Genomic DNA, 27,275 nt, shown 5'->3' on the forward strand with positions numbered 1-27,275 from the left:
AATACAAGCATGAAATGCTAGATAACATGTTCCCATCAACCATTTCGCTCTTCCAAATCCCTCCAAACTGGTCTTCAAACATCGGAAGACCTCTACTATTGAGGTATCAGGGGCATTCACAAATTTTGCTTTCCTATTAAATATCTTTAAATTCTACTCTTTTAGTCCAGTTGCTTATTGTTTGCAGAGAATAATTTTGATGGCATGACCCCAAAAGAATGGGTATCTCTGAAGCTTGCTCTTAGCAGAACATCTATAACTTCTGAATTTCCTCTTTGTGGAAATTTTGCTTCCCAATGTTTTTCTTCATAGCTTGTATCTCACCTTTACCTTCTAAGCATGAGCCTTCTGTCCTGATGATACACTTATTTGGCATCAGGGACCCCTGATGTTTTATTTTATTAATATCTGGAAACATTGTATACTAATACATTGTCTACTAATACTAATCTGGGAAATATTTATTTAATCTTTCTAGTGCTACTGAGGCAGAGGTTCCCAACACAGATGAGTCCTCTGAAGTGCACCTCTGCTTGGATGGCAGTTCCCACAAAAAACCCAAGCAGTAGTGTTTACCTCCTCACTCACCGGATCCTGTAACTTGACGGTCAGTAGCACATCCTTCAAGTGTTTCCCCTGCCAACAAATGGATGATTTCCACGTTTCTGGAAAAAGATTCACTGGAAGATGAAATGTTCTTGCCTACACAAAGCAACCAATATTGTTTTCTACCAGACGAATTGTGCTCATTAATGAATAGAAAAAAAATCTGAATTGGTAGAACTTGAGCTCCTTGACAGCCTGAGAAACACTGTTTTAAGTTTGGGCTCTTTAGTTCCAAAGAGCCCAATGAAAAATAGAACTTAAGCCCCAACTGTTCAGTTTATTTGTTTGAGGTCATGAGAGACATCATTTAATTTACAAAGGAGATAGTCTAGACCTTTGTAGCAGAAACTATTTACTACCTACCCAAGATACTTCTCCTGTTCATCCTTGTTAAGTAGAACTCTGATTTAACGTGGAAATTCACCCTTTCCTCAGGTGATTCAGGGATTAGACTATCAATTATGGCAGTTTGAACTCCTATATTTCCATGTCTTCTTTTAAAGTCTGACCTGTGCCAGTCATTCATTGACTATGAAAAGGGTGGAAAAGAAAAATTTGAGTCCTGGAAGGTATCACTGAACTGCTAAGTCAACCGACCCTTGAGATGTTCTGCTTTGGACCTCTTGATATAGGAAATATTATGTATTCCTTATCGTTTAAGACATTTTATTACAGGTAAAATCATCTAATTACTAGACATGTAATCTATGTTGATATAGAAGGTACTTCAGAGAAGAATATTTAAAACAGGTATTTCTTGGTTGTTTATATACAAAAATGACACAATTACAGCTGGGATAAGTGATTGGCAGTAGAGTTTAGGAATTAAGATAAAAGATTCTAAAATCTGCTATATCTGTGTTCAATTACTAATTTTTACATTGACTAGTGTGAGACTTTGAGAAATTGCTTAATCTCTTTAACTATTAGTTATTACTTCACACTCCATCCCCCCCTTTTCTGCTCAACACAAACATATTTCTAAAAGCAACTTGACTTCGTTCCTCTGTTTTCTAAGGAACAGTTCTTTTCCCAGGCATTAGCAAGCCTTCAATAAATGGCAGTGCTTTGGAGATGGAAAGACCTACATTCTCTTCACATAACTAAGAGAATTAGCAGCCACTGGAATATGGAGAGCTCCTTGAGGGAGCTTTGTGACTCACCAAATTATTCTTCCCTCTTTGAAAAGATAAAGGATGGCTTTTCCATTACTCCAAGTAAACATAGCCAAATGTTAACTTCAAATTTGATTTAATGTAGACAATTTGATCTGAAGTATAGTGAAGAGCAATAGATCTGACACAACAAGTAGAAAATGTTTGACCTTTAATTGTAAATATATCACTAAATATATGTTCCTGTTCTTGAATATTTGAGTCTCTGTGTCACTACAGATAAAATTAATTCATGTGTGTTCTTAGAAATAGGTATAATGTGATTGCAGAGAGTTAAAAAGCACATATGTATCAAAAACTTAACAAACATCTTTTCCACAATTTTCTATTCACACTTATATTCTGATGTCAAATCAGGCTAAAAGTAACATTATAGTAACAATATAGAAAGTAACAATTATCATGTTACTTTATTATTGCAGAAGTTCATAATAATTAGCATAGGAAAAAATTAAATTTACAAATGAAATATATCATTGAAATGCACATGGATTTTTTGGCCAGTGTAGTTGCTTTACATCTTTATGAACATGACATAAAAACATCAAGTTAACAAAGTACAGTTCAATAGTATTCAAATTTTAAAAATCCAAAGATATCACTTCCAATTTTTAAGACTAATCATCTAATCAAATATATTTAGAAACTTAAAGTTAATGCTAATGATGTAGTTGATGATTTGGAAATAGATATACAAATGACACATATACTGGTTATTTTTATTAACAGTTTCCTTTTGGCAAGTTAATAGGTATTTATAAAATTGATCAGAAAATACTCTGCTAACTATAAAATGTTATATTATGATACAACCAATTACTCTTATATGGACTCAAATTTACTATGAAACAAATCACGCAGAGTGTAGCTTAGAATAACACTTTCTTTTGCCTTCAAGGGTAATTCTGTAATTCTATACTAGTGTCCAAAGATACCACTGTAAATTTATACTTGATTTTTTTCCAAAGAAAAAACAAATCTAAAATCATTCCAATTATTATACCTTACATGAACATACTTAATGATCCAGTATCATTAAATCCATCCTAACATTTTCTTGTTGACAATGGATAGGATATTCTGTTGACTGGCTACAAAGACTTGCTTTAAAGAAAGTGATTGTTAATGATTTGTGACTCTCATTGAATCATGAGTCCTCCAGGTATTTGGATTGGTGAAGGGTCTCTTGTTTTGACTTGATATTCTGAAGGTTCTATATAAAAGTAAAAGTAAAAGTTAACAATATGCTATTTTAAGGATTTTACAAATGTGTCTGTGCTTATTTTTTGGTTGGATTCTATGCCTGGAGGGGAAGATAATTAAGTTTTTGAATGTAAAGTTTCAAAAGTAGAATATTCTATGGTCTTTCTAAGTATCATGCACTTAACTATGATCTCCAAGTAACCATTTTCAAAAAGAAAAATAGTCTTTTTTCTCAAATATTTAAACTTTAATCATTGGTTTCGCTGCAAATTTCTTTGAAGATTTAGGGCTGTTTTAATTTAGCATAACATGGAGCAAATGCAAAATCCTTAATCTTTACTGCAGAAGGTATTCACATGGATTAGACTTGCCCACCAGGTGAGTGGCAAGCGACCTGCTTTTTGAAGAAGGTATTATTGACCTCCAATGTGAGGTAACACAGGTTTTGTTGTTACTGATGCTTCTGTTTTGTTTTCTTCCTTCTTTCCATGATGGCTTTTACTTTTGTCATTTCTTAACCCTGGATCTGGATCTTTCAGATTACATGTAAGGATCAAATTTAAATTGCATGGAAAAAAATTGATAACTAAATGTAATATAATAATAATGGTATAATATAATGTATTACAATGTGATATTATAACTAATAAAATATTATAATATATAATATGAATGATTTGCTTTTAAGTACATATTAGAGTCAATTCAAGATTTTTGCCTATAACATTCCCCTTGTCATCCAGTAAAGAAATATGTCTTTCTCTGCGGGCAAGAAAGGAGGTGAAATAATAGCTGATATATAGGAAATTTTGAATAGCCATATAGGCCTCATCTATCTGGGGCACAACAGTAATCTGTAAAAAAACCAAGGTGGCAGATGTGAACTTTATACATTAAGTGAGTGACTAAAAAATAAAGATTGAAAACCTGGAAGATTTTTGCTAAGCTAGAAAGTTTTCTGTGCCTCTCTCAAACAATACCTCTGTGATGGAATATCTAGGCAGGCCCAGTAACTGAACCATGCTCACAAATATTTCAAACCAAATAAAGGAAAGTTTAATAAATTCCAAATGCTATTTTTCCCCCTTGAAACTGACTCTTATTTGTTGGCCTTTAAACTATATCTTGGAACTCAAAGAATATCTTTTCATACAAATACAACTTTTAAGGTCTTGGAGAGAAGCAGTGTGTTTGGTATTGATATTGGTCAGCATTAAATTAAACAGAGGAGCTGGATCCAACAAGGGAATATGTTTAGCTGGGATTACTTTTAAAAATAAGTAAGTTTGAATGTCTGTAGATAGAGCACACACTCATCACGTGCCCAACTCCTTGGTACCACCATACACCTTCCCCACTAAATCTTGCACTTGATCTGTCTGGTCGTCAAAGTCTTGGAGTCTGAGGAACCATATGTGTACAAGCATCATCAGGTTTACTGACTCTTCTTCTCTGAGCATCATGAGATCAGAGAAATGTCCACCACCTCTGCTGCCCTCAGGCCTAATCTTACTGATAAGTATATTTTATGTGTATGTATATAATATATATGTATATACACACTTAATATATATATTTCTTCATTAACATTTATGATACTCAAATTATACCTCTGTGATGGAATATTTGTATTCCATTTTGTATACAAAAATGTATACATTTGTATCATGAATAAGCAAATGAACAGCATTGATATTTAAATATGAGGGGTTTTTTTAAAATTAAAACTAAGCAACTGAACATCACTTTATATCTATTTGTAAGTGTTATATAAGTAGAAATATTTTAAACCCTAGACATGTAGAAATCTAGAAGTTGATGTATCTCTAATCTGAGGTCTCACATTCACAATGAAGGCAGGCAAAGAAACAGAAGATTTGGAAAGAGTGAATTAACATTAGGCAAAGGTAATACGTCTTTCTAAGGATACCGAGTGAGGCCTCGTTACATGTCTCATTTAATAACTACATGGTAAAATATGAATAAAGCTCATTAGCATAAAAGAAATTAGAGTGAAGAGTAAATTTTCAGTTAAGTATAAAGTGTATGAAGTACACAGCAGGTCCATTATATGAGCTGATTAATCCTGCAAGTGATCTGATTAAGGAATGCAGCGAAGTTCAATCTGGATTTTGTAGGAAAACCAGGGGAATGATTGGGAGCCATTTCATTGGGAGAACAATGCATATGTGCTTATAAAATGCAACATGAAGAATCCCTGTGATCACATTTACCTTACATATGAAGACAGAGTAACGTTTTCATGTACCCATCCCACGTTAAGAATGGTTTCCTAAGTCTTAATGGAGAAGCTTTCCTTCTCGGCCCTGGTAAGCTCTGCCACTGTGAAATGTGCTTTCACAGGGCTGGTCCCTTTCTAGCCCTTCCCTTCTGAGTTGCATCCAGTTACCTCAGTTTGACCATCACCAAGAGAAGAATTCCACAGGTGACTGTCATGCACATGACAGCATAGATGACTTCTAGAAACAAAAGATTTTTTGAAATTACTGGATTTTTAGAGAGAATAAATACTAAAAATATTTTAGAGGATGGATTTTTCACTGACCATTGAAAGGGGAATGAAATCCGCTGAGAGTTATTTCCTTTGCATGTTTTCCTTTACGCAATGCAATGCCTTTGACATTATGCAGGGTCAGAAAATCTGAAAGAAAATAATGAAAATGAGATGAAAGTATTTAAAAGTCATGCACTGTCTTTATCCTGTGGGGTGTAATTGCTTTGTATTATAAGGCAACAATTTTTATTTCTATGACATTATCTTAATAAAATATGATAGATTTGGGTGAAATGGGGAGTACTTTTATTCAATTTTAACAGCTTTTTTTCACCCTTTAATCAAATAATTTCATAATAGAAGTTGTGTGGTTTTTTTTTTGTTTTTTTCCCAAACCATGACTAGGAAAATGATTACATTTTATAAGACAGCTCATTGTACTTTATACATAGACTAGGAAAAAAAAAAACACACAGTAATTTAAGGCTACCCATTGTGATACAGAAAGAGTCCTTCTTTACAAGAGTGATTGTTTGAATGTGCTTTTAACAATATCTCATTTCCCTAAGACCCAGAGTATTGATGAATTCTTAAAGTACGTAAGGGAGACTCCCTAAACAAATCACACTGTTTGCCTCTCTACCTAGACACTTCAATATCCGGTTTTGCTATTTCCCTTATTCTGTCTCCCTTTTTTAGGAGACAGAATTCTGTCTCCTTTTTCCCCTTCACTTTCTATTGCTTTTACCTATTTTTGCCTTACCGAAGGGATCTTCTTGGCCATTCTGTGGCCCTTGTTTTCTCGAACATGTTTTCCTAAACACATTTCCACCCTCACTTCACAACTCATAAGACAAGAAGATGTAATCCATAGACTGATAGATCTATTTTAGGTGAATTTGTTGATAACTTTGAAGTGAAATCATCACTAGTTTTGATTCAAGTCAACACATATATGAATGTCAAACATACCAATAACACAATAACCAATTTTTTTGATGATAATTGGTTCGGGTGGGTTTTGAGGCTTAAAAAAAGGGGGTGGAGAACAGATAAAGCCTCCACTTGAGAGAGCCTTTGCTGTCTTTTATAGATGTTTCATGCATTTTGAGACCTGGAGGTCTAAGTCTGAGTGGATAGATTTTGTGGAAGTGAGTGTATCAAATAGCAGGGTATTATATCCAATGACAAGAGTGACAAGAGGCTCTGAGCAGGAAAGGAGATGAGAAGGTATATTACCAACAGTTCCATTCAGCCTCTCTCCACCCAGGCCGATGTTGTCAGAAGCCAGCTCCTTGGAAGCCAAGGTTTGAGATCTGTGCTGAGACTAATTGGTAGAAAGCACAGGAGTCAGACTGTTTCAGATCAGTAATAAAACTCTCAGGATGGGTCCAGGAGAAGCAGCCCAATACAAGAGCTAGAAAAGTAACTGAGGATTTTGTCCTTGAAAACTCATTCTCAAGAATTCTGACCTCCAACACAGTTAAGATATTTTTAGTTCAAGATTGTTTTAATTCCCAACTCATATATCAGATTATCCTATATTTATAAAAGTCTGACCTTCTTGGGAAGTGAAAAATCAACCTCTTCTGAATGTAAAGGCAATAGAGGTAGAGGTTGTGATTTTTTTTTCACTTTTGTGGTTATAAAATAATTCTGTTATTCACTAGAAAGTTGGAATGGAAAAATCGAGCTATTTAAAATAATACCATTTTTATAACAGTGGTCCTTTTTTGGGGAAGAATTAATTTCAATCAAATTAAGCATACAGATTTTTAGTGAAGTAAGTGATCATAATCAGATCTGATATTTAAATACATTGGAATATTAAGAATAAATTATTTTGTTTCTTTTTTAATTTTATGGCATTTTGTGACATTTTAGGCAGATTCATGACCTAAATGTAAATGTATATAATGTACACTGGCTGATTATTCAGTACATCTTGCCTAGTTAGGTATTACAACTCATCTTTGTATAGGAAAAAAGGTATGATTTTGACTAATTAGGCTATCTTTTAGATATGTAACTGCCTAAAGTAATTGTTAAACATTCACCTAGCAAGGCTTAGAAAGAATTGTCTCATTCACTAAATTTCACTCACATGGAACTCATTAACAAAGTTATAATAGATCAATGGCAGAAATGCTAGCTAATGATCCCAGTGAAAATTTTAATGTGACTAGCAGTCACTCCACAATCTTAAATATTGCACCCTAGGAGGATACCAAATATCAATTAGAGAGATTAATGTTACAGAAGGTTTCTTGGCTACTGAAGCCCATTGGAGATTCTTTCCCACCTTTTATAAACAGTGAGATTTACTGTGTTTTATAACCATGAAATTAAAGTCGGCAGAGTTAATAACCAACCTCAGTCCCACACCATCTGCTATATTTATAGATAAACACTGTCAGTGACTTGTTTATCTTAACTCCTACCCTAGAGGAATTAAACATCATTATGAACTATATTGTAAAATCCCTGTACATTTGACAGGAAATCAAGATTAATTTCAACCTTACAGTAAGCACAAATTTATATAGTATTTTCCCCAAATGAGCTTCAGAGATGGGGTCATTTCTCCTTTTTTCAAAAGCCTTGTACAGCAGTGGCTGAGAGCAGATGCAGACCAAACCTTTACTTTGTATAATTTATATGAAGTGATAAATGCATTGTAAAAAATGTGGTAAATCAGACACAAAGTAATGATATAAAAATAAATGTCAGAATTCTTGAAACAGAAATTAAACTTTGCACAAACTGCAAATCTGTAAACCTTCAATTAAAATTTAAATAAAGCATAATCTAGAAGAGTCTCATTGGAGGAAAAATTTGATGAAAAAGAACATTTTCATAGAACAGTTTTTAAAATATATTTTTGTAGCTGTCTTTTTTTAATGGATATATAATTGATTTACATTGTTGTGTTAGTTTCAGGTCTACAGCAAAGTGATTCAGTTATATATATATATATATTCTTTTTCATATTCTTTTCCATTATAAGTTATTAAAAGATATTAAATATAGTTCCCTGTGCTATACAGTAGGTCCTTGTTGGTTATCTATTTTATATATAGTAGTGTGTATATGTTAATTCCAAAATCCTAATTTATCCCTGTTAATGCATCTCATGGCATAATTAAAATTCTATTGTCGTCTTTCTAAGTTTAAATAAAAGAGCACCAATACCATGGCAACATCTTAGTGAGAATGAAAATTCAAGGATGATCTTCTTGGGTATCCCAGGGTCGGTTTTATTTATAATTTGGTCAATATTGTCTCATCTGAAGGTATGTAAATTAGAAGTGAGTTTTGAATTGTTTCACCTAATGATCAGGATTGAGATTCCATGTATCATGGACTCTTTTGATCATCAGTGTATGAAAACGTCCTGCTGAAGTGGATCTAAAGAGCATTGCTGCTGGGAAGAAGGGAAAACATATCAGCATATACAAGTTTGAAAAACCAATACTTTAGTAATTTGATAAATCAAGGTGTAAACACCTAACATGGATATAACATCATTGCTACTAAAATGTATGTAGTAAAAACTAAACCAACTAAATAATATGCTTTTCCTGAACAGTCATAGCATGTATCAATGAGGCATATTCTTTTATTTAGTTCACAAACTTCAAAGAAGATAAAAGCATGTCTTAGGTTTATTTTCTTCCACTGTGGATAAACACACCGTGGTTGCCAGGGGATGGGGGGAAGCAGAAACTTAGGAGTTATTATTCAACGGGTATAAAGTTTCAGTGATGCAAGATGAATGAGTCTAGGAATCTACTGTACACCATAGTGCCTATCATTAACAATACTGAATTATGCTTACAATTTTTCTGAGAAGGTAGATCTTAGGTTAAGTGCTCAAATTATTACCAAATGCAAGTTCGTGTGCCCAACACACAGTGAGCCCAAACAAACTGAAACGTCGGAGTTTGGAGCAGAGAAAGGTTTATTGCAGGGCCCAGCAAGGAAAATGGGTGGCTCATACTCAAATTACCCTGAACTCCCGGCAGGGTTCCAGAAAAACATTTTAAAGGCCTGGTGAGGGGAGGGGTTGCAGGGTATGTGATCAGCTCATACACAATTCTCTGATTGGTTGATATTGAGGCAACTGGGCAGTTAACATTATCAATCCTTAGGCATCAGAAGTTTCAGACTACATGCTCATGATCATCAAGTAGTTAATTTCTTCCATTTGGTGGTGGTTTAAGCATCTGAAAAACTCAGGAAATATGCATCAGATGCTAGGAGCTAAAGCAGAGGGTATGGGGGAGGGGTCTGTCCCAGGAAAGCCCCATAGGGTCCTGATCATTTACATTATCACACAAAATAATAATAGAGGATGGCAGGGAATCTTTGGAGGTGATGGATATGCTTATGGTATAGATTGTAGTGATGGTTTCATGGTGTATACTTATCTTCAAACTCATCAAGCTGTATGCATTAAATATGTACAGCTTTCTATATATCAAAACCAAAACCAAAACAAAACCAAAAAGCATATAAATGAATAAATATACCTTCAAGAATATTTGCCTAGATCCTTTGTCATGAGCCAAAAACTCAGTGTTACTAAATGACTGCATTGACAAGCCTGGTAACACTCTTTTATCTGTGGTTGAATGACAGTGGTGTTCACATGTCTAATGGATTTGCTTGGTGATTATGGTGAGTTTCAACTGCACTACTAAAATATTTCAAATGTTCTATGTTTTTCTTAATAGTTTCTGCAAATAATGAAATAATTACTGAGATGGCAATTGGAATGCAAATTATACTATTTCTGAAAACTAACACTAGATTTGATCAATATCATATTATTGTTTTAGAAGTCCATGTTTTAAAGCTTGAAAGTAAGAAAAAAATCTGTCATCTGTAGTTTTGGGCTCATACAAAATAGATCTAAAGATAGAGATCGAAAATAGGAATAGAATATTTGTGGTTAGGGTATATATCTGTAAATACGCAAGTGTGTATGTAGGGTAGAATTACAAAATTGGATGGGACTTCTTAGATTATTTTAGTCAAAATTTCAGTGCAGTGATCCATTCTGCCTCATTCTGGACTGTCATCACGATTCCAGGAATAAGCCGTTTAATACTTTTTACCCTTCTATTACTATTGATGGTCAGTTTTAATTAAAATAGGAATTAGCATTCTAGGCTGTTCTTTTATCAACTCAAGATGATAAATCTACTTTCCTTTGTTGGTATCACTGCCTAGCTCTCTGGCTGCTACATGTATATGTGTTTGTGGGGAGATAGAGAGAGAGAGAGAGAGAGAGAGAGCACTGTCACTAGACCACACAGAGCAATGCTTTCCAAACATTAATATGAATCTTCTGTTTATCTTAAAATGCCAATTTTGAATTAGTAGGTCTGAGGTAATGCAGAGATTCTGAATCTCTTAAAGCTTCCTAGGTGATGATGATGATGCTGGCAGAATATATATATTCATATATCTATATACAGAATGGCAGAGAGAGATGCATGTGCATACTCATGTAACATACAAAATGCTTTACTTCCATGTATATGGTGCTTAATACTTTACAAGGCACTTTGACAAACACTGTTTAAATTTTATAACAACTAGCCACATAGGAATTATTAGCTCATCTTAAAGAAACTCAGACTCAGAATAGCTGTCTTGTCCAAGATCACAGAATTGATAAATAGTGAAGATGTAATTTGTAGCAAAATTTTCTACCAAATATATATTTTAAAAAACGTTGTGGAGACCACAAAAGCATGTAAAACATTTTCAGCTTTTTCTAATGTGGCAGCCATATGGATAAGGAAATAGATTTGAAAAATAATAGGGACCAGTTGAATTTGATAGTGTTGTACAATAAGAAGCATTTAGTAGTATTATCTGATCACAAATCTCCATGATTATATATATATAATATACATATATATAATTTTCTGTTGATGAAAATCACAATAGAAGACATAAAATCTAATAACTAAAACATCTGAAATGCCTTACGTATACCTGTAGGATTTTTCAACTTGCACACACCTCTGAAATATGTTCATCATTTTCAATTTCAAATCAAATAAATCAACCACTTTAACTCTGACACTTAACAGAAATATTTCAAAAATGAATGCCACAATTTTCAAGGTGATATCTTAGACTATGATATCAATATGAGTCTATTTTCTGTTTTTACAGACATAGAGTTAGGACCATATGTAAAGCTTTCCAGAGTATTCACCAGGCAAAGGGCATACAAAGAATAATACACAAAACACCAGTGTAACTATTTTTTGTTGTTGCTATAATGTATGTCTACATCAATACAACCTGAGTCTCAAATGAAAAATATAAAGTAATCCCACGGTTTAAATCTGCCTATATCTGGAATGAGTTCAATAGACAAAAATGTGTTCCCAAAATTGAACAGTAATTTTTACTGTGAATTACATTCTAGGAGATCTTGAATTTTTACCTTGAATGATATAGGAAGCCTTGTAATAAGACAAATGTAAGCTAAGAATGGGAATAATCTACACTATATTTTATCAATTTTAAAAGTTTATGTTTTCATGTTTGGAGGTTTTTAACGTACAGAATTTTTTAATGAAAAAGTATATGTGACAATACCATTAATTGTCCAGATAGCTTTCTGATGTCTTTGTTTGGAACTGAATGATTCACTAGTGTCTACCCTTTTGGAAATGTACAAGACTTTACCTGGCAGGTGTACACAATTTTTTCATACACTGATGGAAAACACCAAGGAAAAGAGAGTTAGGGAAAAAAATAAAGGGTAGAGATACATTTTTGGAGAGTCTTCATAGTCATTTGGAATGATGAGGTGATTCAGAAAATTTTGTAAGTTACCGAGTTTTAAAATGAGAAAAAAAGTACACAATTGTAGTATTTTTTCAATGCACATACATTTGCAAATCTTCAGCCAAAAGTTGAATATCAAAGTATGAGATATACTGTTAATTCTTCTTAGCAACTTTCTTGACAATAGACATCATATCCATCTAATTTACAGTATAACATGGATGGCACAATGCCATGCCCATGCGATTATCTGATGGCCAAAAAGTGTGTATGAGCAAGTTTCATGTCTGAAATAACACATCTGTCCCTGTGCAGTGACATACATTTTGAAATATATAACTACATCATGTTTAGTTCTTTCTCATCTTTAACTGACATTAGCCAAGGGTCTTCACATTAATCATATATTTTTCACATATTATCACCACTTCTTAAAATGTAAATTCAGTGTCCCAACTGCCATGCATATTGTTGCCCAATCAACAAAAATCTGTTAAGAAACTATTTCACCTGGTGATTAATTCTAGCAGTCAAGTTTGTTCATTGATGGGTGAAGAGTAAGCATCTTGGTCATCAGATGAGGAGAATTTTGAGAATTTCTCTGAGCTTCAGTTTTCTCATTTGTAAAATGAGACTAGTAATACCTATGTTTGCAAGATTTTTGTGGCTGAAAAATAATATTAAAATTAATATTAAAATAACAGAGCTCTTGGGAACTTCCATGAGAAGAAATATGCACAGGCGGGGAGGAAGGGAAGTGAAACAGGGATAAGAGAAGGGGTTCCTTTCATGGTTCTTTTTCTCCTTCCCTTTTCCCTTCCTTCCTTTCTCCCTTGTCCCCTTTCCTTAGAAAGATCTCCTGAGGCCAACTGACTAAAGTAAATCCTTCTGTCATTTTCTATTTCAGAAACCTGATTCCAGGTAGACACAGTAAAGTCCAGGTTTGTTAGAAGAGGCAGAGTTTTCTAAGCTGTTCCATGAAACACTAGTTCTGCAGAACACTTTTATGTGCTAGAAAAATCAAAGAGCCCATAAGTAGACAACTTTGTAAAATTCTAGATAAGACAAAATAAACTATGTGCTTTTTTGCTGCAAGTATATACTATACTGTGGGGCACACTTTACCTACATTTATTTTCTTCATGGGTTATATCTGGGAATCCATTTAAAAATCTTGCAAAACAGGGGCATATGTGACTTAGAGGCAAATATTTATGTATTTGTGTGGGCATAAATATTTATTAAGGATTCTTATTTGTACTTAGTCGATGGAAATTCAGAGAACACCATATGAACAATATTTTGTGCCCATCAATGTAGGCTCTAATTTATAATCCTTCCCTCTATTAAGCACACATATTCACAAGCACCTGACACCATAATTTCTCTTGTTCTCTACTCCTGGGAGTCAAGCAAAATTTTCACCCTGTGGTTTGGGAGATGTCTGACCTCCCAAACGCTACTCTTATTGCCTCTTGGAGTGGTTGGCATGATGCAACATTAATTCCAGGTTTGCTGCTAGTTAATCTGCTATTCTTCAATTTCTCAACTTGTCCTCATGGGATATGGAGAATTTAGAATCTGCCCTCTACTTCAGAGAGCCATTCCAGCAGAGTTAAGAGTTCATGGATCATTTATACCTAGTCACCTATAAATGTCCACAGGACCATGGGATAGAAACCAGCATATTTGGACCCAAGTAAAGATTTTCCAGTTGAGTAATTATTTCCTACTTCAAAGCTAGCGCCATGACAATTAACATGGGATACATTCGTGGGATGGTACATGACCCTGTTCTCACGAAGTTCTCAATGGAATTTTGGATAAGGTGAATAATGTGATTCAAGAGCAGTGGGAATTGATAAGGGACACCTAGGGGAAAGGTACGCATTTGATGAATGGTGAGAAATAAGGCTGATTTACATTTTGGGTGTCCTTCAAAATTGGATGAAGGTGTTCAGATGTGGGAGAGATGAAAGCAGGGGCAGTGGAGAGCACACAGAAATAACAAGATCAAGTCAAAGTTCGAGAATTAGTCTATCCATGATGGGGAGATCTAATAAAGAAGCTACAGCAGCAGTTTAGGTATGGGAAGATGAAAACTAAAAATAGGTGGGAGAAGTTGGAGTAGAGAAGAGAGGAAATGTAAGGGCATATTTAAAACAAAGAGCTTTCTGTTGGAAAGCAGAATGCTCAGAAAGCAGAGTAGCAGAAGCATCAGAATCAAATCTGGATTCTGCCTCCCTCCAGAGCTGTCATTTTAGGCAACTTACTGGTCCTCTGTTCCCTTAGCTTTAAAATCGGATAATGCCAACCACAAAATTTAATTAAAAATTAAATGTGACAATATATAACGAGAGTTTGGAACTGTGTTTGGCACAAAATAAGTGCTCAATAAATTACATCATTTTAAAATATTATATAATTTAGAGTTTTATTTGATATTAAAAATGCGAAGTTAAATCAAAGATGACCCTTAGGTTCTTGAGACAACACGATATATTGGAATAGATTTGGCGTGAAAGATGAAAGAGTCATAGAGGAGAGAACTGCAACATTTACCTCTCTACTTTTCGACTTGACTGCTCATAGCAAAGAACCCTGGTTTTGGAACCAGAACTCCATCACAATCTTAGTTGAGTCATCCACTGGCTGCAGTAGCCTTGGACAAGTTAGTTTAACCTCTGAGCCTCATGCTGCTCACATGTAGAAAGGGAGTTGAGATAGATTGTATTATTTATTTATTTATTTATTTTTAAGATTGAAGTAGTTGATTTACAAAGTTGTGTTAGTTTCAGGTGTACAGCAAAGTGATTCAGTCATATATATATATACATATATGTATATATTCTTTTTCAGATTTTTTCCATTGTAGGTTATTACAAGATATTGAATATAGTTCCCTTTGCTATACAGTAGGGCTTTGTTGTTTATCCATTTTATATATAGTAGTGTGTATCTGTTAATGCCAAACTCCTAATTTATCCCTCCCCCCAGATTGTATTATTTTGTAGGAGGATTCACTCCTCTTTCACTTTAATGAATTAAACTCCTACCGCCCAATGCCATGTGTCTTAGAGAACCACCTTCTGTGAGAAGAGTCTGTTTTACTGCCCCCTGCCGTTGGGCTTGACCTTGACTTGAGTTAGTCAAAAATGTGAGCAGTTGAAACTTTCCTTGTGGCACAGTGCTTGGGAATCCACCTGCTAATGCAGGGGACACGGGTTTGATCCCTGGTCTGGGAAGATCCCACATATTGTGGAGCACCTAAGCCTGTGTGCCACAACTACTGAGCCTGTGCTCTAAAGCCCATGAACCACAGCTACTGAGCCTGCGTGTCACAACTACTAAAGCCTGTGCACCTAGAGTCTGTGCTCTGCAACCCGAGAAGTCACCACAATGGGAAGACCATGCACCTCAATGAAGAGTAGCCCCCACTCGCTGCAACTAGAGAAAGCCCATGCACAGTAACAAAGACCCAATGCAGCCAAAAATAAATAAATAAATAATAAATACATTTATTTAGAAAAAAAATATGAGCAGCAATGATGTATGTTATGTTCAAGCAGAAGTCTGAGTGATTCCTTCACTTAGTTTTTGTTTCTACCACAAAAATGTCATGTTCCAAAGAGTGGCCATGCCTTTAGCCTAAGTCTAGAAATAGGGAGCAGAGCCTCAGCTGTCAACCCAGAGCTGCCTACATGTGGCATAACCTAGAAATCAGTCTTTGGGTTTGTAAGTCACTGAAGCTTGGAGACTGTATGTAACTGCCTAACTCTGCAAAAGCTGACTAATTCAGGGGTACTAATGTACCACAAATGAAAATTGTTGACAAATGGTAGCTTCTTAATTAATATTACCTCTTTTTCTTCTCTCCTCTCTTATAACTCTCAATTGAATAGTAGGTAGAGGGAGGAAAAAAAAGTGAAAAAAAGGTTAAAGAAAGGTGAGAAAGGAGGAGAGGGCACTTGGAGAAAGGTGGTGAGACCATTGAAGAATGGTCTTCATTTTGGGGATGAGAATGCTTTTCTCTGTTTTGGGGGAAATATGGGGCCATGGGATGTATAGTCATGCAGTCTCTACTTATCTTTCGTGCACCAATATTAATGTCACATTCACCTTATTCTTAAAAATAAGTATGAGATGCAATATCATTATCTCTACTGGGATTAAATTATACCCAAACCAAATAGGGCCCCATTATTTTTATTCCTAAACTCCTTTGACTTGCATTACAACACAAGATAGTAGGACTTTGTTAATATGGATTTTCCAGCTGTTTCTTCACATTAAATAATCCCACAAAGACATAATGAGAATTGAAAATAAAGAGAGGCTACGAGTAAATACAGACAACATAGTGAGGAGCAATATGGCATTGTGGAAAGAGGCCAGCCTTTGGCTTAAGCCACAGACTCAAGTCCTTGCTCTAAAATTTGCTAAATGTGTGACTGGAGGTACTTAAACAAAAAAACTCTTCTGTACCCACTTTCCTACTCTATTCGATGAGGATAATAACATTTATTGACTTGTTGTGAGGATTAAGTGAGACAAGACATATAAAGTATATTGCAGAGGGTCCACATAGAACCTATAATTTTTTTTAAATTTGAAAAGTACGTTTTGATTGTGGTCGCATATAAGCATTAACTATGGAGCATTTAAAATTAGATTCCTTGGCCTTATCACTATAGGTTTTGATTTAATAGGTCAAGGGAGAAGAGAGAATTAAGGTACTAGACATTCTTAATTTCAAAATCTCTCTAGATGCTTTCAGTGTTATGGTCAGGATAGAGACCGTTGGTAGAGAGTAGAAAACACATGGCTTTGGAGGTGAAAGAAACAGATCATATTGTAAATCACACTATTGTGAGCTAGTGGAATAGAAGTTGTTAGAGAGGAAGAGAGGAAGAGGTTGGAGAATTATGTTTTTTAATAGATCACGGCTTTGAAAAAAATCAGGAATGGGTGGGCATGACCAGATACAGGGATAGTCACTGCCAAGCCAGTTTTACCAATGGAAGATAACTTTATTTGGATCAGTAAGAGATCTTACCACCTCACAAGTTCCCTTTTAGCTACCTGGCAGCATGAAAAGAACAAAAACAATTAAAACCAACAATATTTCCATTGTAGAGGAGGGGTGTTGGAATGGAAGTTTGGGCCAAAGAACAATGAGAAAAATTAACTGGGTTGATGCAGCCATGTAGAAGTGTTGGAAGGAGCTATTAGGATTATAGACATATGCTTAGTATACATTCTTAATGTAATAACTACCATATAGACTTCAAATAAAATACCATTGTACATTTCAGGCTGTCTGCTACACTAGGAAGAGTGAGAGACTTGAGATGTAGGTATGGAATGATGGCTGGTCTGGAAACTTAAAACATCACCCACAGCATCTTCCTACATAGACCACAGGGACACACAGCAGTGTATCCCTAAGATAAGGTGTCCTTTGAAGAAAGCTCAGCAGTCTGATTTATATGGCTTCCCTCTTTTCAGATTGTCTTGATTCCCACCTGAAGTAGATGTACCATCAGGGACTAGTGGGCTCTGGCCTCTTTCTGAAGTTGAGTTGCTTTGAAAGTCCCTACCATATGTCTACAGTGTCTGACCAGCTGACCCAGGTACTAATGCAAGAGTAAAACTTCAGTCCCAGAGTTCTGGCAAATTCTGAGTAAATTGCAAATTGGGAAAGCCCAGTGTTCAGTGTCAGTGGCAACCAAAGGAAGCCATTCCACCCTAAGCTGGAAGCCAGCAGAAATGCAAGAGACAGTGGGAATAATCTCTGTCACAGACACACACTTTAAAAACATCACCAAACACTCACACTGCCCAACAAGTCAGATTTTATCTATTCCACATTCTTTTACCTAGTTTGAAAACCCATTTGTTTACTGTGATTTGTACCACAAGCCCCCAGTAAATGCTTTCCAAAGAGTAATGGGTGAGAAGAATAAGAATTATGTTTACTAGATACCAATGTAGTGTTAGGGCATTCTTGCAACTTTGAGATTGACAGAATATTTACTGATGTTTGCAATGCTGTAAAAGGTCTTCTTTAACCCATGAAAAGAACTCGAGAAGATGGTTTGAGACAATCTGATACTAACAGAAGATGAATGATTGTCATTATCAATGGATTCTTAAATCTTTACCCCTTACTAACCTGTCTCACTTATGGGATTTTATCTGTGTAAGTACCAAACATTTGTTTTTTTGAAGAAGTCCTCCTTTAAGATGATATCCCAGCATGTAGGTGCCAGGACAATAACTATTAAGTGTCCACATGTGGTGTTTTATGGGAATACATTTGATGCTATTATATCGTTGTCACAAGAATACTTGGCTCTTTAAGCCAGGAATACACATGCTCATAATAAATGATTTTTATGACTTCACATACACAATCATGATACACAGAAAGTATAAAGGAAAGACTGCTTGTTTTATGTAGCTCTGGCACTAACTCCATCCCCAATTATGGGCAACAAGGGGATTGTATGAAGCCAATGAAAGCGTAAGGGTGGAAAATGGAAAAGATAACACTGTGCTTTCACATACTGGAGTCTGTGATTGTTCAAACTGTAACAGTATTGTTTTGTTGTTTCATTTCCCTCCATGATCTTAAATGCTCCTTCCTTCTCTAGTGAAGCCAAAATGTGAGTTGTCTCACTCATCAATGGCAACTCTTTAATCTTTCCTTTTTGGTTTAGAGCAAAGGACAAAGGTAGTCATGGATGATTCATAGAATCATGCTCAGTGGCAGAGGTTTTCCGCTCCCTTAACACCTAAGCCTTTAAGGATAGAGCTGGGAAAAAGTGAAGGTAGAGGACAGCTGTTCTGTTGTTTCTGTGGAGGGTTTGGACACTTCAGTGTTTCCAGATTATAGCTGTGTGAAGCATTTTTTGCAAAATAAAAAGCCAAGCCAAATTTGCTGGTTTTCAGGTCTGCAGACAAAATTTAAACCAGCTGGATTTTATTGGGAACTTTTGCATGCAAGTAAACCTAGTGATGAAACTCAAGCCAGCATTTGTCTCCACTGGAATGGGCTACATCTTTAGGGAAAACCCCTCTACCCCATGTCGCTTCCCTTAAAGGAGTTTTGAATTTTGAAAGTTCCTAAAAGAAATCTGCCAGGTTACTCCATAGAGTATCTGATCCGAACCTGAGCCAATGAAGATGGAAGGTACACCAGGTCTGATGTCTCTCTTAGTCAAATCTTCAGAGATGAGAAGTTGTGTGTCTCTCTGAAACCTGATTTTAAATTACCCCAATTAAACCAGCTAATGATTCCCTCCACACAAGTACTTCCAAACTCAAAAGCCAACACACACACGTTCACTTAAACTCACACACACACACACACACACACACACACACGTGCCTGGTCAGAGTGGCAAATAATGACTAACTTATTGGATTTGTATATAGCAAAAGTTTCACATCCTATTTTGACTGTGTCTTAAGTGAAAATTACCACATTCCTCACTAAAAATATGCAATTTTATAGATTTAAACATATAAGGAATAGAAGCAAAGAAACACATAGTATGATGATATTTTACTAAGTCTGGGATACATTATTTATAAAGCTACTTAGAATTTGGAAAACAAAGCAATAAAAGGTAATTCAACACTAGAGGAAAACGCTTTTACTACAAATCTCAACTTAGATCTCTGAAAGAATGAGCATTTTTTCCAAGGGCAAAGAAAGAAAGGATACATGCTTTCATAAGATTTTAGTATAATCATAGGAAGGAAAATTCTTGGCAGACTATTGGTCTTTTTGGCATTAAAAAAAAAATCTCTCCAGAGCTGGTCCTATACATAAGCAGCAGGGAGGTTTGCCGAAAAGGTACTGGCCTCAAATATCACGTCGCCTAATCCAAAAATATCAGGGCACATCTAATATCAAAGATCATCTATTTCTGTTAAACTGTTACCAAAATTTAATTTGTGAAAAACTTGAGGTCTAGGGTGAATGTAACTGATTTCCTCCATACCACCTGGGGTATTAGGGATCAAACTTGTTTCCTAAGCTCTTGTTCTTTACATTACAACATACTCCCTTTCCAGCAAACACACTTTCAAGGATGCTTTTGTTCTATACACATGTTCCCTGGGAAATGTAACATTTATAATCAATGACAATTATAAATTTCACATCATTACATGAGATAAGTACATTATGGTTGTTTAAAAAATCACAATTTCTTGTGCCCCAAACTCCCTTGTTTAAATTCTGCCTCTGTTGCCTTCTGTGGAACCTTGGGCAAGTTACTAACTTCTGGGTGTCCCAACTTTTTCTTTGGTGAAAGAGCAAGCATCTCCTTCATCTGTTGCTTATACAAATTAATTAAACAAGACATCAAATGAACAGACTAGTGTTGAACACACAGTAAGCCCTCAATTAGGTCATAGGGCTCAAAGGAAATAAAAGATAAGTAAGCTAGTGTCCATAGCCAGGGGACAGCTTTAATCTGGTAAGCAGTATTTTTAGATATTTATTAAACCTTCATCTTTCTTTTAAATTATTTTTAAATTTTTATTTTATATTGGAGTATAATTTATTAACAATGTTGTGTTAGTTTCAGATGTACAGCCTAAGTGATTCAGTTATACATATACATGTATCAAATCTTTTTCAAATTCTTTTCCTATTTAGGTTATTACAGAATATTGAAAAGAGTTCCCTGTGCTATACAGTAGGTTCTTGTTGGTTATCTATTTAAATATAGCAGTGAGTACATGTCAATCCCAAACTCTCAATCTATTCCTCTCCCTAAACGTTCATCTTAAGGATATTGTATCTTATAATTACTTCAGTTTTCTCCATGTTATTATTTCACATTGTTGAGGTGAATTGGCAAACATATCCATTAAAATGGTCTTTGTAGTTTGTCAAATGGGAGGATTATTTTCAAGCATTGGTCCAGATCCTGACAATATTAGCACCCTGTTGTAGGAATCTGCTTCTGGCCATCAGCCATTCTTTCTGCAGTTTCTTTGAGGCAGGTGATAATGGGCTTGGAGAGCACCAACACCTGATAGCCATTGCTTTCTGTAACAAGTGATGTCAATAGAGCCAAATGCACAGGAAAACCTCATCTATAGGCTCCACATCCCTATTCTAAAGATGGTGCCTTCCAGGGCAGCCCCAAGGACACCATCAGAGAGGTTCGAGCATCCCAGGCAGTCAAACCTGGAAACTGAGTCTTGCTTACTCACCGCTCTCCTTGGGAGGGCGAACTTGTAACAGGTCACAAGGATGAAACTGTTTGGTGGATGATTTCTAAATTTCTAAATTTCTAAATGAAAATGTTTTCCCTTTCCCTCCCTCCATCGCTGGGAACAAAAACTTACATTCTTTGTTACTGTGCATTCTTTGTTACTGATTAACATGGGTGGGCATTCTTGCTGGTTTTGCTTGTTTCTCTCATCTTAACCATAGAAACCCAAGAATTTCCTTTAAGACTCCTGCTTTCTCCCCAGAAGGCAGGAAGGTAGTTTTCAAGACACTAGTCTGTTACCCTCGTCATTTGCTGGCGAATCAATAAACTTCTCTTTCCTTTGTCCTCAAAACTTAGTCCTTGTTACTCTCGTTCAGCATCAGGGGGCAAGGACTGAATTTTCGGTAATGAACTTAGGGGACCTGAGATGTTTCTGTGTGGAGGTTAGTGTGGGAAATATGACTTATTCAAATACAATCAGGTTTCATTTTGGAGTTTCAAGCAAGTAACCTTACCTAGCTGATCCCTGCCCCCTTCCCTTTGGTTACTCTTCACCTCCAAGCACAATTTCACTCAGTTCTGCACTACTTTCTGAATATTAGGTGTTGCGTGCAGTAACTCAAGTGATGACACTGTTCTAAGGTTTTCTGACTTGTGACTTTTATCCATCACATCAGTGGTTATCACTGTGGACAGTGAAATTGTGGGACCAATGAGACTTCCTCCAGGGATCCGTGTTTACTTTTTCATGTTTATAACATGACAATCTTGGTCCTAATACATCTGGGGTATATTAATAATTTATTCATATTAAGAAACAGGCATCACCTCACCATTCTTTAATCAAAACCAGTGCCCCTCTTGCTGCTGACTCTGGGGATATCTTATTGCATGGGGATAAATGGGAGGTGATGAGATCTTTTGCTCCACTGGCTTGGTAAGCAAACTGAAACACATTTAGGAATCATGATTCTAGGGATGGCATTTTACTTACTTTCTTTTTTTTTCTTTTTTTTAGTTCTGAAACCAATTCCAATGGGCAGGCGATCTGCATACCTACAAGCAATTCTTGAGTCACCAGAGAGGTGTCTTAGTATTCAACTCAATTTCGATACCATCTACCCAGAGATGGCATCAGATTCCAAAAGTCCTACAAGACTCCGCCCCACACAAGTCCACATTGTTACTTATACTTCTGTCCCACGAGCCATAAATAAGAGGTTCCCGGGACCTCTTCCTCGGTCTCAATTAATTTGCTAAGAGTGCCTCACAGAACTCAGAGAAACATTTTAATTACTAGATTGCCGGATTATTATGAAAGGATATAATTCAGGAACAGACAGATGGAAGAGATGCATAGGGGAAGGTGTGGGGAAAGGGCTCGGAGCTTCCACGCCCTCTCCAGGCATCATTCTCCATCACCTCCATGTGCTCACCAACCTGGAAGCTATAGAAACTCTGTCCTTTTGGGTTTTTATGGAGGCCTCACTGCATAAGCATGACTGGTTAAATCATTGACCATGGGTGTGATTTCAACCTCCAGCCCCTCTACCCTCCCTGAAGATTGTGGGGGTGGTGCTGGAAATTCCAACCCTCTAATCCCTTGGTTGGCTCCCCTGGCCACCAGCCCCTTATTCAGATTACCTAAGGGCTTTCCCAAAGTCTCCTCATTAACATACCAAAGGACAGCTTTATTGCTCTTATCGGGGTTTTAGGAGCTCTGTGCCAGGAGCAGAGTTGAGGTTGAAGACCAAATACAATAGAGACCAAACCCTTGTATCTTGGGTCCTACATCTGAGGATTGAAAATATTTGGAAAAAAAAATTCCTGAAAATTCCAAAAAACAAAACTTGAATTTGATGCACGCTGGTACTATTTTTTTACATAGCATTTCCATTGTATTTACAATTACTTACAAAGCATTTACATTGTTAGGTGTTATAAGTAATTGTAAAAAAATATAAATAAAAACCAAAAACCTGAATTAAATAGAGTTGGGAGAGCAGAATGGGGACCTCTCACACTCTATTACAATAGCAGAGGCCCACAAGAAGAAGAAAGACTCCCCTTCTTTCCTGGCAAGGACTCAGCCAATGAAAAGCCATGGAATCTATTTACTCCAGCCCTTCTGACTTCCTTTTCCCCCTCTGTAAAAGCCTTCTCTTTTCCTTGCCATTTGGGAACTTGCATGTGGCTTGCCGTGATTGTAGACCCCAAATTTCAATTTTCTGCTGATCCCTAATAAACCCATCTTTGTGGAAGAAATATCTGAGTCTATTTGTTTCAGAACAGTATAATCTAGAGATGATTTAAAGTATATCGGAGGATGTGTGTAGGTTATATGCAAATACTATTGATACACCATTTTATGCAGGGGACTCAAACATCCATGGATTTTAGATGGAATCAATCCCCTGTAGATACTGAGGGACAGCTATATGTATTGCTTATTCTAAATCACAATGTCATAGTATCTCAAAACAACCAGTGTTGAAGCTCCTCCAATGTAGATAGTGTATACTTATATAGATGACTCATGTAAGAAAACATTGGTAGACTTTGGCTGACTTCAGAAAAGAATCAATGCAGTAAGTACTCCAAGCCAGTGTTCTTGTGGACCATGAACAACAAAATGTAGTCACTTACGTCAAAGGGACCTAAAGTGGAGATGGAAGGCCATTGAGGAAGTGAAACACACATCCAACCCTGAATGCAACATACTTTTGACCCAGGCATCCTGAGACCACCTGGAACCTGTCTTCTTTACTCCCTAGAGACGACAGTTTAGCAGACAATCTACTGCCAGCAAGTGTCTGAATGCCTGCCGACATCGACCCATAGTTCCGTAAAAATAACCTATGTAACTTCTCTGGGATATCTTTGTCTGTTGCCTTTATGAACCTGACCATTTTCTATTTCCCTCAGAGCACAATTGAGTGGCTACACGAATCAGTGCCTCCAAAACTGCAATGCTTAAGACCGCAAACAAACTCTTTTTGTTACTTGCAGCGTTCAGCATTTCTTGGTTGACATTCTTGACGTATGGTACCCAGACAAGCTGTATCTGCAACACCTGATGCCCTAATTTCATCTCAGAACTACTTAATCAGAAACTCTGGGGTTGGAACCCAACAATGTGTTTAACAAGCACTGTAGGTGATTCTCTTGCAGTTAAAGTTTGAGAACCACTGTTCTAAGCAACTATCTCAATAAAAGTTTTAGGAACGATAAGGACATCTGCTTGGAATCTTTCATGACACTACGATGCCTACTGATTACTAGACTGACACAATACACCAAGCTGATTAGGTTGATCTGTTTCTTAGTAGCAGACAGGTTACGAGATATGTAAGTTATTTGATATTTATTAAATTATACTTTTGTTTTTCCTTAAAGGTCTTTGAGAGATTGTCTAGGTCCATGTTACTCAGAGTGTGATCCCTGGACTAGCAGCATTAACATCACCTGGGAGCTTGTTAGAAATGCCAATCTCAGGCCTTCACCCAGAACAACTGAATCAGAATCTGCATTTTAACTAGAAACTATGTGATTCTTATACACATTAAAGTTTAAGATCAAATGTCCAACTTCACCATCTGACCTAAAATCATTCAAACATATATTTAAGAAGTCACTTATTCTGAGAAAATATGACACCTTAGAACTTCTGGAAATTAGTCTGTTTCCCACACATCTGTGTGACATCATAATGGTTATGCAAAAATTATTGATTTGTGTGATTTTCCAAATCCCTCAAAGTCTATAGTAAGAGTTTATATTTGCTGAATTTTACTATTGTTATGGATATTTCTTTACATGAATTAACTGATATAATCTTTGCACCAACATTCTGGGTTAACATTGATTTTCCATTTCACAGACAAGAAATTGAGGCCAAAAGTGAGTAACTTGTTCGCAGTTACTTATCCTGTAAATGATGGAGAAATTATCCAAACCCAGCATGCTGGTGCCATATTGCCTCTCTAAGACTAGGCTCTAGAACAAGGTCTATTAACACTTCCAAACATGACATCTGACTATTAGAGGCATTGTTGTTGATCATGGTTTTTAACCAAAAAATTAAGGCTGGGGCCAAAGAAGAAGGGAGGTGAAAAAAGCTCTCTGTGTATTTTAGGTTTGAAAGTTAATAAAGGTTTAATACGCTGATTTACCTCTAAGGCCGAGAGCCAAAGAAATATCCAGAATTCTAAGTAGCATAAAAGCCTAGAGTTACAGAGTTTACCATGGATCTGATTTTTTTACATTGGGTGGTAATTTAAGTCATTCTAAAGAAATGGTTTATTTGTTTTTATTACTCTTTATGTTGCTAACTTATAACACACATGCCTGTTCTCTAAAGAGTTCTAAAGAGTTTGCAAATAATGAAAAACAGGTTCCTAAAGGAATAATTTTTAAGAGGAAAATCATACATTTATAAGTGAGCGTCTACGAATTGGATGTACTACAAATTCACCATGGAGCCACTTTAATCCCGAAAATACAAAATACTGGACAATTTAGAGGCTATGTTATAAATATGAATACAGAGTAGAGAAATTATGTTGAATGTTCCTTGGAAAACCAAGAGATTTTTTTAGCACCTGGACTGAATTTGAAGGAAACTGGACTTGAATTAGAGTTTTGTGTAGGAACCAAGAAAAAGTCAGTGGTTTTGGCTAGATGAAGTGATTTATTTAAAGCCAAAACTTAACATAAAGCTCCTGGAATACCAACCTATATGAATTGGCTATAAGAGAAGGTGGTGTGTGTGTTGGGGGGTGGGGGTGGGTGTGGGTGTGTTGCGTGTCTGTGTGCATATGTGTGAGCATATGGAGGGGGAGAGAGAGAGAGAGAGAGATTTTTGCAATGGAAATGTCTTTCACAATTCATTTCGCTCACTGTTTTATTTATAGTCTATAACCTTACTTTCTCAAACAGCCAGTGACCAGATGACAATAAAAATTAAAACAAGAATTGACAAAAGTGAGTTTGAGCCTCTATTAATCCACTTCGCACAGTCTTTAAATTATTTTCCTGAAAATAAGTGGAAAATATTATGCAGTTTAGGAAAGATATACAAAACTATGTATTAAGCACTTCTGTACCTAAATGGGTGTGTTTAAAGGACCTTCTATAAGAATGCTCATTAATGGAATGTTACTTTTAGATCAAGACCTTCACTGGGAATAGACAGATGAAATATTGTAAGGCAAGATGAAACAGCAAAATTAATAATCTATCCATTGAACGGAGACAAATAAGATAAGTAAGACAGTCTTACTGGCAATGTTGATATCTAAGACGAGACCTCAATAGACAGATGGGTGAGAAGTGTGGCTACAGGAAGAAATAAAGTTGTAGAAATATTTACTAATCTGAGGGCTCTTTTCCCAAGTTTCTCAAAAGACTATGCACATGTTTAGGAGTTTTTATATGAATATTTCACAAAAGCCAGGTAGTTTTGTAAATCTATTGGAGACTGTCTGTTTTCACCCTTGTTACTAACGGACAGGGCTACCTGTATCCTAGAGTTCGTTAAGGGGATAACACACATTTAAGAGCAAAAACGTGTTAGAACCAATTGCCTCTTTCAGTGTTGACACCGCACAAGAATCAACTGTAAAACAGTTTCCCACTATTCAGACTTCTTTTTTTTTTTTTTTTTTTTGTGGTACGCGGGGCTCTCACTGTTGTGGCCTCTCCCGTCGCGGAGCACAGGCT

General features: G+C 36.0%; 1 protein-coding gene across 1 annotated transcript in view; it reads right to left on the minus strand.

Annotated features, from left to right (window-relative positions):
• Window positions 1-2,920: 2,920 nt before the first annotated feature.
• GFRAL (GDNF family receptor alpha like) overlaps window positions 2,921-27,275 on the minus strand; it is a 57,918-nt gene continuing 33,563 nt past the window's right edge. Inside the window, 4 exon segments of the mRNA XM_007107749.1 lie at window positions 2,921-2,974; window positions 2,976-2,994; window positions 5,395-5,464; window positions 5,551-5,646. Coding sequence (XP_007107811.1) covers window positions 2,921-2,974; window positions 2,976-2,994; window positions 5,395-5,464; window positions 5,551-5,646 — 239 coding nt within the window.

This window comes from Physeter macrocephalus, chromosome 18, assembly GCF_002837175.3.
Source record: "Physeter macrocephalus isolate SW-GA chromosome 18, ASM283717v5, whole genome shotgun sequence".
NCBI classification, from domain to species: Eukaryota; Metazoa; Chordata; class Mammalia; order Artiodactyla; family Physeteridae; genus Physeter; species Physeter macrocephalus.